The following is a 13,417-nucleotide window of genomic DNA, read 5'->3' on the forward strand; positions in this document are numbered from 1 at the left end:
TTTTTTTTTTTTTTTTTTTTTTTTTTTTTTTTTTTGTGATTCTCTTTAGGTTTATTTGGGTTAAAAGTTAAAAACATTTTTGATTTATCACTAGTGTTACTGCTTTGGTATTGTGGGAAAAGTGCTGAACTTTGTTTGGTTTCTTCTTTTGTGGTCCAAATTATTTAATTTTTTTGTTGTTGTTTGTCGCACAGGTTTGGAGATAGAGAAGCTTCTCTTTTCTTGTAATCACAAGACAGGTTAGTATTTTGAATGGTTGAGTTAGTACATTATTGTGGTTGTTGTTGTTTTCTCTAAAAGTTTAACTACCTTACAGGTTTTTGCATTGAGAGATGGGTGATAGTGAAGGTACCATCAAACTAGTTTAATTTGTTTGGTTTAGTACTTTGTTAGGGGAAGAGAATATATGTGCCAGATTCGAAAGTCAGTCTCACTCTTTACCCGGTAGCGACATTGATAAGCTCTCTAGATTTTGTATAAGAAAGACATATTCTTTTATTACGAGTAGAAGTGTTACAGTTTCGAGTCAAGTAACTAATAAGTAAAGTAAACTTCCTTATGTTACTCAGGAAGTGATCTCCAAAGTCCAAGCATTGTGGGAAGATTTTGAAGTGACTTTAAGTTTGAAAGGTTTAATAAAGTATGAAACCTTTTTTAATTAAGTCTCTTAAATCAATTCTGATTCTAAAGATGTGTAAATGTAACAGGGTAGACTGTTAAGAAGATATGATGGTTTGCGGGAATCAATGGCAGTAATCACTGATCATGCCAAGCTTCTCGTCAAGTTTTGACTCTTTTGACTCTAACACAATGTGTGTGGGATTCTCGCTGTTCTTGGTTGCATCGACAACACTTAAGCTAAACGTTCTCGTATCATCGAACTCTATCGCGGGTACTCTCTCTCAATCTTCCCCTGTTTCATTTTATCAATCACCCATCAACTTGTTCTCATAATCTATAAAGGCTGCGCATTGTATACTGAAGAATCGTTTATGAATGAATTTTAAAAAAGTTGAAAACTTTTTTAAGGAGGGAATAAGATGTGTTTGCTTAATCAGTCACTGTTTGATTTGGCTGAAAAAAAAAGATTTGATCTTTGTAGAGAAGACCCGAATTGATTGTTTGGATTGATTACTTCTGTTTGTGTAGGTTGAGGCATAGAGGTCCTGATTGGAGTGGAGTCCATTGTTATGAATATTGTTATCTTGCTCATGGGCATTTAGCCATCATTGACCCAACTTCTGGAGACCAACCGCTCTATATCAAAGACAAGACCATCGTTGTCACGGTACTTGAAACAATGTCAATCATGTGTGAACAAATGTCAAATTCTAGACCTTTGTCAATTGTATCATCTGAATAGTAAATCAAATGTGCTCACGATGTCAGGTCAATGGAGAGATATACAACCACAAGGTTTTGCGTGAAAAGCTCAAGTCTCATCAATTCCACACTGGTAGCGACTGTGAAGTGATTACACACCTTGTAAGTATGTGTAATTGAGAAAAGACTGAATTGTTGCTTATGGATTACTATCTGCTGTACCTTTTTGCTTATTGCCAGTTAGTGAAAATGTAACTGAGCATATTTATTGTTGCATTTTGGTCTGTCTTGCAGTACGAAGAACATAAAGAATACGTCATTTTGGTCTGTGTAAAATGACTTATAACATTATTTTAAAAAATTAAAAAAACCTGATAACAATATGGTAGAAGACTCTATCATAGCATATTTATACGACGCTATTGTATGTGTGATATCTACGATAACAGTGATCTAACATAGCGTTTGTGAAAAAGTTATGAATGACCTATTATAGCATTTTTCTACTGCTATCAACTGCTATCAATGTAGATATTTATTGTAGTGCTATGATTTTATAGGTTTCAAAAAAACTACCAAGATAATGACATTTTCATAGTCCAAAAGCCAAAATATCGGAGAAAGCCATGCCAGTGTTACACATTCTTTCATACCACATATTGCGTTTTGAAACATTAGCTGGTGTTGCCAATCCTTCTAGCAGAGATTCGCACATATTTATACTATCAAAGGCCTCAAAAGCTGCCTTAGATGCTGACACGTACGCTTTAGACCTTGCAAGCTGTTTAGCTTTTTTCAGTGCTGTATTTGAGAATTCATAACCTGTTATGCAAGACCCATATGGGATCTTAAGCGTCGGATCATTCGTTGTTCNAGCTAAACGTTCTCGTATCATCGAACTCTATCGCGGGTACTCTCTCTCAATCTTCCCCTGTTTCATTTTATCAATCACCCATCAACTTGTTCTCATAATCTATAAAGGCTGCGCATTGTATACTGAAGAATCGTTTATGAATGAATTTTAAAAAAGTTGAAAACTTTTTTAAGGAGGGAATAAGATGTGTTTGCTTAATCAGTCACTGTTTGATTTGGCTGAAAAAAAAAGATTTGATCTTTGTAGAGAAGACCCGAATTGATTGTTTGGATTGATTACTTCTGTTTGTGTAGGTTGAGGCATAGAGGTCCTGATTGGAGTGGAGTCCATTGTTATGAATATTGTTATCTTGCTCATGGGCATTTAGCCATCATTGACCCAACTTCTGGAGACCAACCGCTCTATATCAAAGACAAGACCATCGTTGTCACGGTACTTGAAACAATGTCAATCATGTGTGAACAAATGTCAAATTCTAGACCTTTGTCAATTGTATCATCTGAATAGTAAATCAAATGTGCTCACGATGTCAGGTCAATGGAGAGATATACAACCACAAGGTTTTGCGTGAAAAGCTCAAGTCTCATCAATTCCACACTGGTAGCGACTGTGAAGTGATTACACACCTTGTAAGTATGTGTAATTGAGAAAAGACTGAATTGTTGCTTATGGATTACTATCTGCTGTACCTTTTTGCTTATTGCCAGTTAGTGAAAATGTAACTGAGCATATTTATTGTTGCATTTTGGTCTGTCTTGCAGTACGAAGAACATAAAGAATACGTCATTTTGGTCTGTGTAAAATGACTTATAACATTATTTTAAAAAATTAAAAAAACCTGATAACAATATGGTAGAAGACTCTATCATAGCATATTTATACGACGCTATTGTATGTGTGATATCTACGATAACAGTGATCTAACATAGCGTTTGTGAAAAAGTTATGAATGACCTATTATAGCATTTTTCTACTGCTATCAACTGCTATCAATGTAGATATTTATTGTAGTGCTATGATTTTATAGGTTTCAAAAAAACTACCAAGATAATGACATTTTCATAGTCCAAAAGCCAAAATATCGGAGAAAGCCATGCCAGTGTTACACATTCTTTCATACCACATATTGCGTTTTGAAACATTAGCTGGTGTTGCCAATCCTTCTAGCAGAGATTCGCACATATTTATACTATCAAAGGCCTCAAAAGCTGCCTTAGATGCTGACACGTACGCTTTAGACCTTGCAAGCTGTTTAGCTTTTTTCAGTGCTGTATTTGAGAATTCATAACCTGTTATGCAAGACCCATATGGGATCTTAAGCGTCGGATCATTCGTTGTTCTATGCAAGCCTTCAATCATGGCCAGGTTCTTATAGCCCAACATTTCCGCCTTCTGGAAGACCACAGGGACAAGACCTTTCAGGTCGAGGGTGAACGTTGTAGGGTCAGAGGTTAGCCAAGGGATACAGAAGTGCTTGTAAATTGTTGGTTGTGAACAGAGTTGATCAAGTAATGCTTTTGTGACTTTGTCACTCGGTGAAAAAGATGAAGACGAAGACAAAGGGGTGATTGATAAAATAAGAAGAAGAGGAAGAAATGAAAATACATTACTTCTCACACCAGAAACGGCCATCTTCGTGAGTGTTGAAGAATAGTTATGTTTTATTTTATTTTTTAATGTAGCTCTTATATATGAAATTTTCTATCTTTATAGGATGTCTACATTATTAAGAAAAAAATCACCTTAATTTCTTCTTTTTTTGTTGGACAAAAAAAATCACCTTAATGAAGTAACAAACTCTACATTATATAAGAAATTGTGATAAAATAGTAAAAATATCTTATTATATATAATTGGGTTTTCAAAGTTAGCCCTTACCATAATTTTGACACATATCAAGTTATTAATCTAAGATTTTAACATGTGTAAAAGTTAATATTTAATAGGGAACTTAAGATTACGACAACAAAAAAATACAAAAAATTTGTTTTAAACAACATTAATAATATAAAAAATAATTATTATAAAAAAATTACAAAAATTAAGCAGTTTTTAAAAATAATTATAAGATTATATACTTATTTTAAATTTATAACATTATTTACCTATTTAAATTTTAAATTATTAATTCTACAAAAAATAGAAAAGAGATTACGGAAAATATACAGTAAATTATTAATTCTAAAATATGTAAATAATCGCTTCTATATAAACATAGATCATCCCATATTTTTCATTTAACAAAATAATTTATTCGAAAATAATGCTTTCAATTTTGTTTTATTGGTGAAACATTTTTAATGGGAAGACAAATTTTTTTTTTTTTTTTTTTTCCAAAATATACTCATAATTTATTATTTTTCAGTTTGGAATAGGTAAGATTAATATGTTGACAAAAAAAAAGGAAAATTAATATATGCATCTTCTTTTTTAATACTGTATTTTAAAATTTATTGTAGTAGTTTTAGATTGTTTTATTTAATTTATATTTTCACCTTTGAATTATTTGAGATTCATAAATTACCGTGATTATAATTTTTTACTATTTTTTTAATTGTTTCAAATTATTTTTTTTTATAATTTCTTAACCTTAATTGGTTGGTTATAGACCTTTTTGTGCAAACATAATTATTATCATTCGTTCAATCCCAAAAGGAGATAAAAAGGAGAAGCTCATCAACCTAATGGTTGGACAAAACAAGCTAATCAAACACAAACTTACAACAAACATAGATAGATAGATTGGATAAACATAAATTGTTGTTGATAGATCCATAGGAGTTCGGAGACAAAGACAACATCATGGTGTGTCAAAGAAACTTCCACGAATACATAGGAAATTTTAACATTAGTTATTATTAAAAGATTTTGTGTCACTGGAAAAGAGTCTTTAGTTTCATTGGTTGTTGGAGTAAGCCACTTTGAGATAGCTAAAAGACGTGAACATGTACTCTCCACACAAGAGGAGGGCAGAGCCGAGATTCTCTCTATGGTGGAGGAGGTTGGGCGCAAGGTTATCTCCCCAAGAGAGGATGGTGGAGGAGGTTGGACGTAAGGTTATCTCTCCAAAGGACAAAGGCAGAGCCAAGGTTATCTCCATGGTGGAGGTGGTTGGACGCAAGGTTCTCTCCATAAAGGAGAAGGACAGAACCGAGGTTCTCTGCATGGTTGGTCATACACTATTGTGTTGTAATTTATTTTTTATTTGAAATATTTTTTGAGCCAACAATTTTAGTGATTAAAGAAACTATGCAAAAGTAAAACTAAAAAGACATATAATAGTTGGTTTAATTTGTTCATATAGACATTTTCTAGGTGGTGGTAAATAATATATTTGTAACATACAATATACCTAGGTGTACAAAAATACACATTTAATGGGAACATACATAAAAGATTTGTGATATAAATCAGTGTATTATATCAAAAAGAAAATTTATAAATAATTTACAATAAATTTTTAATATATTTATATTAAATTAAATTTTATTTACAAAACTTTAAACTCGCACATCGGGCGGGTCTTTATCTAGTTTATAATAAAGATAGAAATTAGCTAATATACTAAGTCAATCAAGACCTGATGCCATAGTAGCTAATATACTAAGTCCAACCTCAAAAACTGTTATATCAAATTTGGTGTAAGGAAATTGTGATTCCTATTTGGTAGGGTTAATAAAATCTTGACGCAATATTGTTTATGTTAGCTTAAGCTTGAAGGACAAGCAAAGATAAGAAGGTTCTATACTATTTCCTACCGAGATATGGATTAGGATTAGTTTAAGATACTTAGGAGTTATCTAAGTTAAACATTTAATATAATAAAGTAAGCTTCCACCTCTAAGGAAAATCCAACTGATTGCCACGTGACACTTGTATATCTGATACTTGTATATCTGACATTTGTCCTCTTTTTCTTCCCCTTTTTTCTAATGCTAAACAAGGTTAATGGACTGTGGGTTATGTTTTTAATAAGTGGTTATTGAGCCACTTTAATTCTTTATGTATGAAAAGTAAGTCGAGCAAATTTATCGTCTTCTCTCCCAAAATAATAACGACAAAGGAATCTACAGTAGAGTTGATGTGATTCTCTCAAGAAATCGACACTCTAAGGTAGGTAGACTGATAATCCTAGAACTCCGATGACTCACGAAGCTGGATGATAAGGCGTGAGATGAACTCAAAAATCCTTATGCCTCAAACTCTCTTAAAACAAACCAAACAAAGCAAGGCGGTGAAACTTTAGATAGAAGCTTCGCGGAGACAAATGACAAGGAGTGAGATGAATCCCGAAAATCCTTGTGCCCTAGACTCTCTTATAATGATTCTTCAATCCTCAACTAATGAATAGCAACGTCAAGCGCGGCAGAATCACTTGATATACCGTAAACTCTTTGAAGTAACCCACCAAGGAGATCTCTTTGATGTAGCCCACCAAGGAGAAAGAACAAATTCCAAAAGGAACAAAGGAGTTTTCCACTCTCAAATAAAAGATAAAGATTTCTTGAATTGATTATTTCTCAGATGAGATTACATGTGTTTACATAGAGATAAGAAATTTGGTAACAAAGCCAATAATTAATTATTCTTGAAACTAGATGACAGTAGAGATATTAAGTTGAATCAAAACCCAACTCTTGGTGCATGTTTCTCTTCCTCCAAAGTGACTCTTGATCTTTATTTTTGTGATTTCTCTTTGACCACAAAATAAAGTGATTATTTTGGGCTTTTTTGGGCTTGTATTAGGCTCAAAGTGGACAAGACATGATAAACATCATCACTTATAGAATTTTTCATGCTCTCTTTGGCCATAAGCTCCTAAATTAACCCATTAAGTGCATCCTTGACCGTCTTTCCCTTTGACTCCTTGGTCCAATTTGGTGTTGAGAAAAAACATGGGCTGTATGATTTCTTCACCTTGGGCTTTGTAGAAACAACTCTTGGGTGCCAAACATAATTCTGGAAGCACCTAAACAATTAGATCTAAAACTCTTCATGTGAAGAACTAGATTGACCTCCTTTGGCAAATGGAGTGTATCCCCGTGATCCGTGGGAAAAATATTATGTTCCTGAGCTTGTTAGATACATAAGAGAACCATTAATATCCTACAAGTGGTTTCGTGTCGAAATTATTGCTGAGTTGATCTGTGTAATACGATCTTTGGCTCAGACGTGAAACAGAGACTGGGATAGATCCACTTACTTGAGATATCCATATCTTTCACATATGAACTGATCTTAATGTTATTACAAATATCCGTGGTTATGGAATGGATCCAGATTCCAGAAAAATTTGGTTCATAGCTTGAATCTTTCTGACTTGGTCGCAATCCTCCGTTGAATGCTCGTAGGTCTAAATCGCGTAGCCATGAGTTCACCTAATTTGTACAGGGATATGGCGAGATAGCCAAACCACTCACGGACCTGTTAAAGAAATATCAGTTCGAGTGGAGTAAACAAAGCAAAGAAACTTTTGTCAAGCTCAGAATGGCTATGACGACAATACTAGTTCTGGCATTGCCAGATTTTACGGAGGTGTTCGTGGTGGAGTCGGATGCGTCTGGATTCGGGTTGGGGGCTGTACTAATGCAGAAGGAGAGACCCATTGCCTATTACAGCCAGAATTTATCGGAGACAGAGACTTAAGTCTATATATGAGAGAGAGCTCATGGCAATTGTCTTTGCAATTCAGAAATGGCGCCACTACTTACTAGGAAGGAGGTTCCTGGTAAGAACAGACCAGAAGAGTCTGAAATTCTTGTTGGAGCAGCGAGAGATAAACATGGAGTATCAGAGGTGGCTCACCAAACTAATGGGATTCGACTTTGATATTCATTATAAACCCGGTCTGGAGAACAAAGCTGCAGATGCGCTGTCCCGTAAGGAAGTAGTGCCCTCATTATTTGCTATATTCGTCCCTGCAGCCATCCAGTTAGAGGAAATCAGTTCAGAGGTGGACAAGGACCATATATTGAACAACATTATCAAGGGCCTGCAATAAGATGAGGGAACCCATCCTGAGTTCTCTTTAGTCCAAGGCCGACTGTTAAGACAAGGCAAGCTGGTAATTCCCAAGAACTCAGCCATCACGAGACTGATTATGAGAAAGTTTCATAATGGAAAGTTGGGAGGACATGGGGGCGTTCTGAAAACTCAAAATAGGATTGGAGAATTATTCTATTGAGAGGGGATGATGACAGATATACGGCGACATGTTGCAGTTTGCTTGGTTTTTCAACGTTACAAATACTCAACGTTGGCTCCTAGTGGACTGTTACAACCCTTACCAATACCAGAAAAGGTTTGGGAAGACATCTCCATGGACTTCATCGAAGGATTGCCAAAGTCTGGTGGTAATAATGCGATCTTGGTGGTGATCGATAGGTTGACCAAATATGCTCATTTCCTGCTCATCAAACACCTGTTCACATCCACGGACGTGGCTAATCTGTTCATTCAGGAGATTCTGCGGTTGCACGGGTTCCCAAAAACAATTGTTTCGGACATGGATAAGGTGATAACCAGTAAATTATGGAAGGAGCTTTTCCGCCTAGCAGGAACCAATCTCTACTTCAGTACGGCTTACCATCCTCAATCTGATGGTCAGACTGAAGTCACCAACAGGAGTCTAGAAACCTATTTGCGCTACTTCGCGGGGGAACAACCACACACCTGGTCGAAGTTTCTTCCATGGGCAGAGCTGTTCTATAACTCGTCGTACCATTCTGTCATCAGAATGTCACCCTTTCAAGTGGTCTATGGCCGCAAACCTTCTACCTTGGTGAAATACGAGAACGGTTCCACTGCTAATGCTGAGTTGGAGACTCAGTTGCGTGAACGAGATGCAATGTTGGAGCTGATCAAGGAACAACTTCATAAAGCTCAGCAGCGGATGAAGAAGATAGCAGATGCACACCACCGAGAGGTCGAATTTGAGGTGGGGGAGCAGGTGTATCTCAAGATGAGACCTTTCAGGCGCCAGTCGCTGGCCAGAAGGACCAATGAGAAGTTAGCAGCAAGGTTCAATGGCCCCTACAACATCGAGGCCAGAGTGGGACAGGTGGCTTACCGGCTGAAGCTCCCTGACACGACAAAGATCCATCCGACATTTCACGTGTCACAAATAAAACGAGCAGTGGGGGACCAGATTGTGGCAGCCTCTATTCCAAAGCAACTCACGGAGGAAGGAATGCTCGAAGCAGAACCAGAAATAGTGCTGGACTCTCGCAAGAATCATGTGTCCGGATAAGCGGAGGTCCTAATCAAATGGAGGGGGTTGCCAAACTATGAATGCTCTGGGAATGGGTTAGCACCATCAAGGGACAATTTCCAAGTTGAACCTTGAGGACAAGGTTAATTTCAAAGGCCGGAGTAATGATACATTTGAGGTCCAGCATCCTCCTATTCTCTACCGCTACCAAAGGAAGAAGAGAAACCCAAGTCGCTAGCAGTCAAACTAATGGATCCAATAGCTCCAAGAAATTGTAATGGGGCCTTGGAGAGTTATCTTAGTTAATGAATAAATGTTACTGTCCTAGTATATGGCTGTAACGGTTTAGTATGTGGAGACAGGGTCTCAGTAGTAATACTTATGTAGTAGGTTGGGCAAGGAGAATGTTTCATCGGGGAGTTGATAAACTATGTAAGGGGGAGGGGAGAGACTCCATAAAGCAATTCTCTCATTTTGTTACCGTTGTCTCTTAATAAACAATACTTTCTAGCTTTGTCGTTGTTCTGTTCTCAAGTCTGTCACCCAAAACGTATCAAATGCTTCAGTCTCTTCCTTAAAACTTGACGTCTCCTCAAAGAATCAAATTTCCTCTTATCTTTGTGCTTCGATCAAACAAAGCAGAGAACCATTTCTGGTGGATCGTTACATAAACAACCAGAAAGTCCATTCCTTTCGACGGGATTCTCGAAGCTCTCGATCAGAATTAAAAACGGGTTTGTCGTGAACAGAGAGAGAAGTAGAAGAAGAAGCTGAAATCGGAAGTGAGTGGAGACAATTTCATTATCAGAGAGCTCATCGGGAGATCTATGGAACTCCGGTGAGACATATGTTGGCGACCAAACATTGACTTGACTGTGTATGTTATTGAAGGACTGGTTAAGCTATATAATGAAGACGATTGACAGATTGTTCTGGTAAAATAAAATCAACTACAGAAGACAAATAATGTCGTCGACCTCTAAAGCTTCAACAACGGCCACACTTACCATAACCTCCACATCGACCACCGCCAAATCGGCCGCCAACATTTCCAAAACGACCGCCAAATCGGCCGCCAACATTGCCAAAATGACCGCCTGAACCTCGATCACTACCAGAATGTCCAGTGTAGGAATCTCTTATAAGTAGAGCCTTCTTAACTACAAGTTCCTTTCCAATCATATGACTACCATTAAGTTCCAACGCCTTCGTTGCTTCTCCTTTTAAATCAATGTAAGCAAATCTGTCAAAAGAAAAATAAAAAACATAGCTTTTAGTTATAACGTCTTTAACTTTAACTTGTAACAATTTGAGGAGAAAATCACAAACCCTTTGAAAAAACCGGTTTCAAAGTTTGTTGGAACAAAAACCCTTGTGATCTCCCCACAGGCACTGAAATGTTTACTTAATGCGGTCTTGATATCATTCTCTGGAAGTGAAGAGCCGAATCCTTCAACGTAAATCGTTTGAACACTGCCATACCACCAATATCAGTGACAATAATTATCAAGCACAGCAACATGGAAAAAGTCAATATATTCACCTGCTTTGTGGAGACACTTCATCAGAATTTTTATCTGCTGAATCTGAACTGCTTGCATTATTGCTAGTAGGCGGAGCTGCCTTCTGTCGTAGGCATGGTTACATTTTCATAAACAAGTAACTAGGAGAGTTACCACACGCCTGTGCGGGCAAGAATTAAATAGAAAAAAAATCTAAATTAATTGTCCAAATTTTTAAAGTAAAGTTTTGTTATTTTTTATAATGTTAGAAAATTTCTAATTAATTTTGTATCTAAAACTTTAAATTTCATGGACAAATAAATAATAATAGTTAATAAGATGTTTATTATAGTTTTCTATAATATATATATGTAAACTTTTAATTAAGATTTTGAAGCTCATTTGCAAATTTTTAAATATTTAATGAGCTCAATACATTTGTTATGGATAATTTAAATTAGGTTGAATAATGATTTGGGCCAAAATATTTCATAATTTCGTGAAGACGATTGAGATAATTTAGGAAAGCAACCCATAAAAGGGTTTCTAGTACTTGTTCATACAAACATTCAAAAAAAAAATTAAAATTTGCATATACAAAAAAACGTTTTCAAACTAATGTGCCTAAAGCTTAAGCCTCTGAAGATTAACCTTGATGCTCCATGATATGATTTATGTAATAACGTCCAGCAAATTCCGAGCTACAAATATTAAAACAAATTCATAAGTTAAACTCTAGCATGGTACACTACTTGATATTAATAAACATTAAAAACTTACATAGCCTTGTGATGCTCAAGTCCTTCAAATTCCGGTTTCATAAAAATCTTGGAGGAGGCCAATGTGTTTACAATACACGGTTCACCTAGGGATGTTTAAATTGTTTNGAACATTAAAAACTTACATAGCCTTGTGATGCTCAAGTCCTTCAAATTCCGGTTTTATAAAGATCTTGGAGGAGGCCAATGTGTTTACAATACACGGTTCACCTAGGGATGTTTAAATTGTTTTAAAAGTTTGGTAAATGAGTATACAACCTAGTCTTTAGCATTTGTTAAATCTAGCAAGTGTTATTAATAGTACATACCTTCATACTCTCCAACCATCCAGAAACGCAGTACACAAAACACCGGTTCAGTTTGATATGTGAGATGGCATCCAGATGACTCCCATGAAGACATGAAAAGGTTAGCATAGTAATTTATTGCACGACACTTTAGAGTTTCATTCCTATAGATGAAGATACTTGTTACATTCTATAATAAAGCCAAACTTATAACTCTTAGAATCAATAAAAGTGGAATAAATGTGTCTTACCTGCCATTTAATAGTGTCAAAATAACTTCATTTTCACCATTTCCATTTCCCTGATTTCTTCTGTCCTCCATAGCTACTACACATCCGCAAACATCTATTTTTGGCAAAAAAACAGGAATTATCTTTACAATGAATGTCTCCAAAGCTTTTTAACATTCACATGTAAATATTTTGCTAAAAAGTTCAATTTGTACTTTTCTATTGGAGGGACGAATACACAAAGTTCCAAAATTCCTAAAACGTTTCTAGATTACACAACACAAAAATAGCATTAACCATATTCATGTAGTCTAACTTAAACAAATTACAAAAAATAATAGAAAAACGTACCGAAAGAGATGTGATGATTGATTCTTCCACAAAATATATCATCCAAATCTTCGAATCGGAAGTAATTTTTGGAGTTGATTGATTCGAGCAGGGTCATGGTTGAATCATCCGTAAACTTGATCTGAAAAGGATGATGAGTATTCCTTTCCCTGATTGTTGGATTGATGATTTTGAAAGACCTAATATCATACCATTCACCTTCGTAAATATATTTCCACAGCTTTTTAAGTGTAGTTGTCACAAAGGCCACCTCAATTGTGTCACCCTACAAAGTTTGATAATCATCGTGTAAGTAATCTAATATATAAGCATTGTAAAAATTTCAAATATAAGTAGAATTGTCATACGATTAGCTTCTCTAACATTTTCGTCCACCAGAAGAAGAATACGTTTTGTGATGGATTCCCTTACATGCCAAGAATTTAAAACTTTAGCGTGGATACACCAATTCATTCTTTCCCGATGAAGATTAGAAATGTAATCGATTCTCATGATTTTATCAAATTAGGTTTTTTTACTGTTTCTTCTCTGCTATCGAAGACGAAAAGGGGCTTCTGGATTTGTAAGAATACAAACAGTCACGATTAAACATTGCGTATTAAACGTTTTAGTGTCTCATCTTTTTTTTTTGTTTTTTTTTACTAATTTATGTTATTTTTATAGATATAATAACAGAACAAAGACAAAGTTTGTAGTTAATAGATATGATGCAATTTTAGAATTTAAATGTGTTTGCGAATTGGTAGTTAATATATAGACTTTATGATACAGCTAACAATTACATATTTACAAACAACATTGTTGATACTAATAACAAAAATGGTTTTTTTCAATATGAAAATCTATATCCTAATTTCGTAG

At 35.4% G+C, this 13,417-nt stretch overlaps 2 protein-coding genes and 2 long non-coding RNA genes across 10 annotated transcripts in view; 2 read left to right on the top strand and 2 right to left on the bottom strand.

The window, feature by feature from the left end:
- The window catches only part of LOC104707184, a 3,128-nt gene extending 961 nt beyond the window's left edge, over positions 1-2,167 (top strand). For 2 of the 6 annotated variants that reach the window (XR_002033016.1, XR_754578.2), the window contains exons 3-8: positions 195-239; positions 317-348; positions 570-630; positions 708-892; positions 1,150-1,288; positions 1,390-1,835. This is a non-coding gene — a long non-coding RNA (uncharacterized LOC104707184). Of the gene's footprint in view, positions 1-194; positions 240-316; positions 349-569; positions 641-707; positions 893-1,149; positions 1,289-1,389; positions 1,836-1,883 lie in introns of those variants that run through there. The other 4 variants (XR_754580.2, XR_754579.2, XR_754581.2 and 1 more) reach the window with 4 other exon arrangements.
- Positions 2,198-3,176, top strand: LOC104707185. 2 transcript variants are annotated; one of them, XR_754584.2, is made up of 4 exons: positions 2,198-2,233; positions 2,491-2,629; positions 2,731-2,826; positions 2,959-3,176. It is a non-coding gene; the product is annotated as an uncharacterized LOC104707185 (long non-coding RNA). The 2 variants fall into 2 exon arrangements; XR_754583.2 differs by having other exon boundaries at positions 2,731-3,176.
- Positions 3,257-3,829, bottom strand: LOC104709538 (pectinesterase inhibitor-like). Its single transcript, XM_010426134.1, has one exon. The coding sequence runs from the start codon at positions 3,827-3,829 to the stop codon at positions 3,257-3,259; it is 573 nt and encodes a 190-aa protein (XP_010424436.1).
- The window catches only part of LOC109125939, a 16,061-nt gene continuing 13,038 nt past the window's right edge, over positions 10,395-13,417 (bottom strand). The window contains exons 5-7 of the mRNA XM_019228748.1: positions 10,951-11,033; positions 10,737-10,880; positions 10,395-10,650 (exon numbers count right to left, since the gene is read on the bottom strand). Coding sequence (XP_019084293.1) covers positions 10,395-10,650; positions 10,737-10,880; positions 10,951-11,033 — 483 coding nt within the window. The remainder of the gene's footprint in view (positions 10,651-10,736; positions 10,881-10,950; positions 11,034-13,417) is intronic.

The sequence above is a fragment of the Camelina sativa genome, chromosome 8, assembly GCF_000633955.1.
Source record: "Camelina sativa cultivar DH55 chromosome 8, Cs, whole genome shotgun sequence".
In the NCBI taxonomy this organism is placed as follows: Eukaryota; Viridiplantae; Streptophyta; class Magnoliopsida; order Brassicales; family Brassicaceae; genus Camelina; species Camelina sativa.

Bases quoted from the DNA above. Each gene is read 5' to 3' on its own strand.
- LOC104709538 (XM_010426134.1), bottom strand. From the start codon at position 3,829: ATGGCCGTTTCTGGTGTGAGAAGTAATGTATTTTCATTTCTTCCTCTT.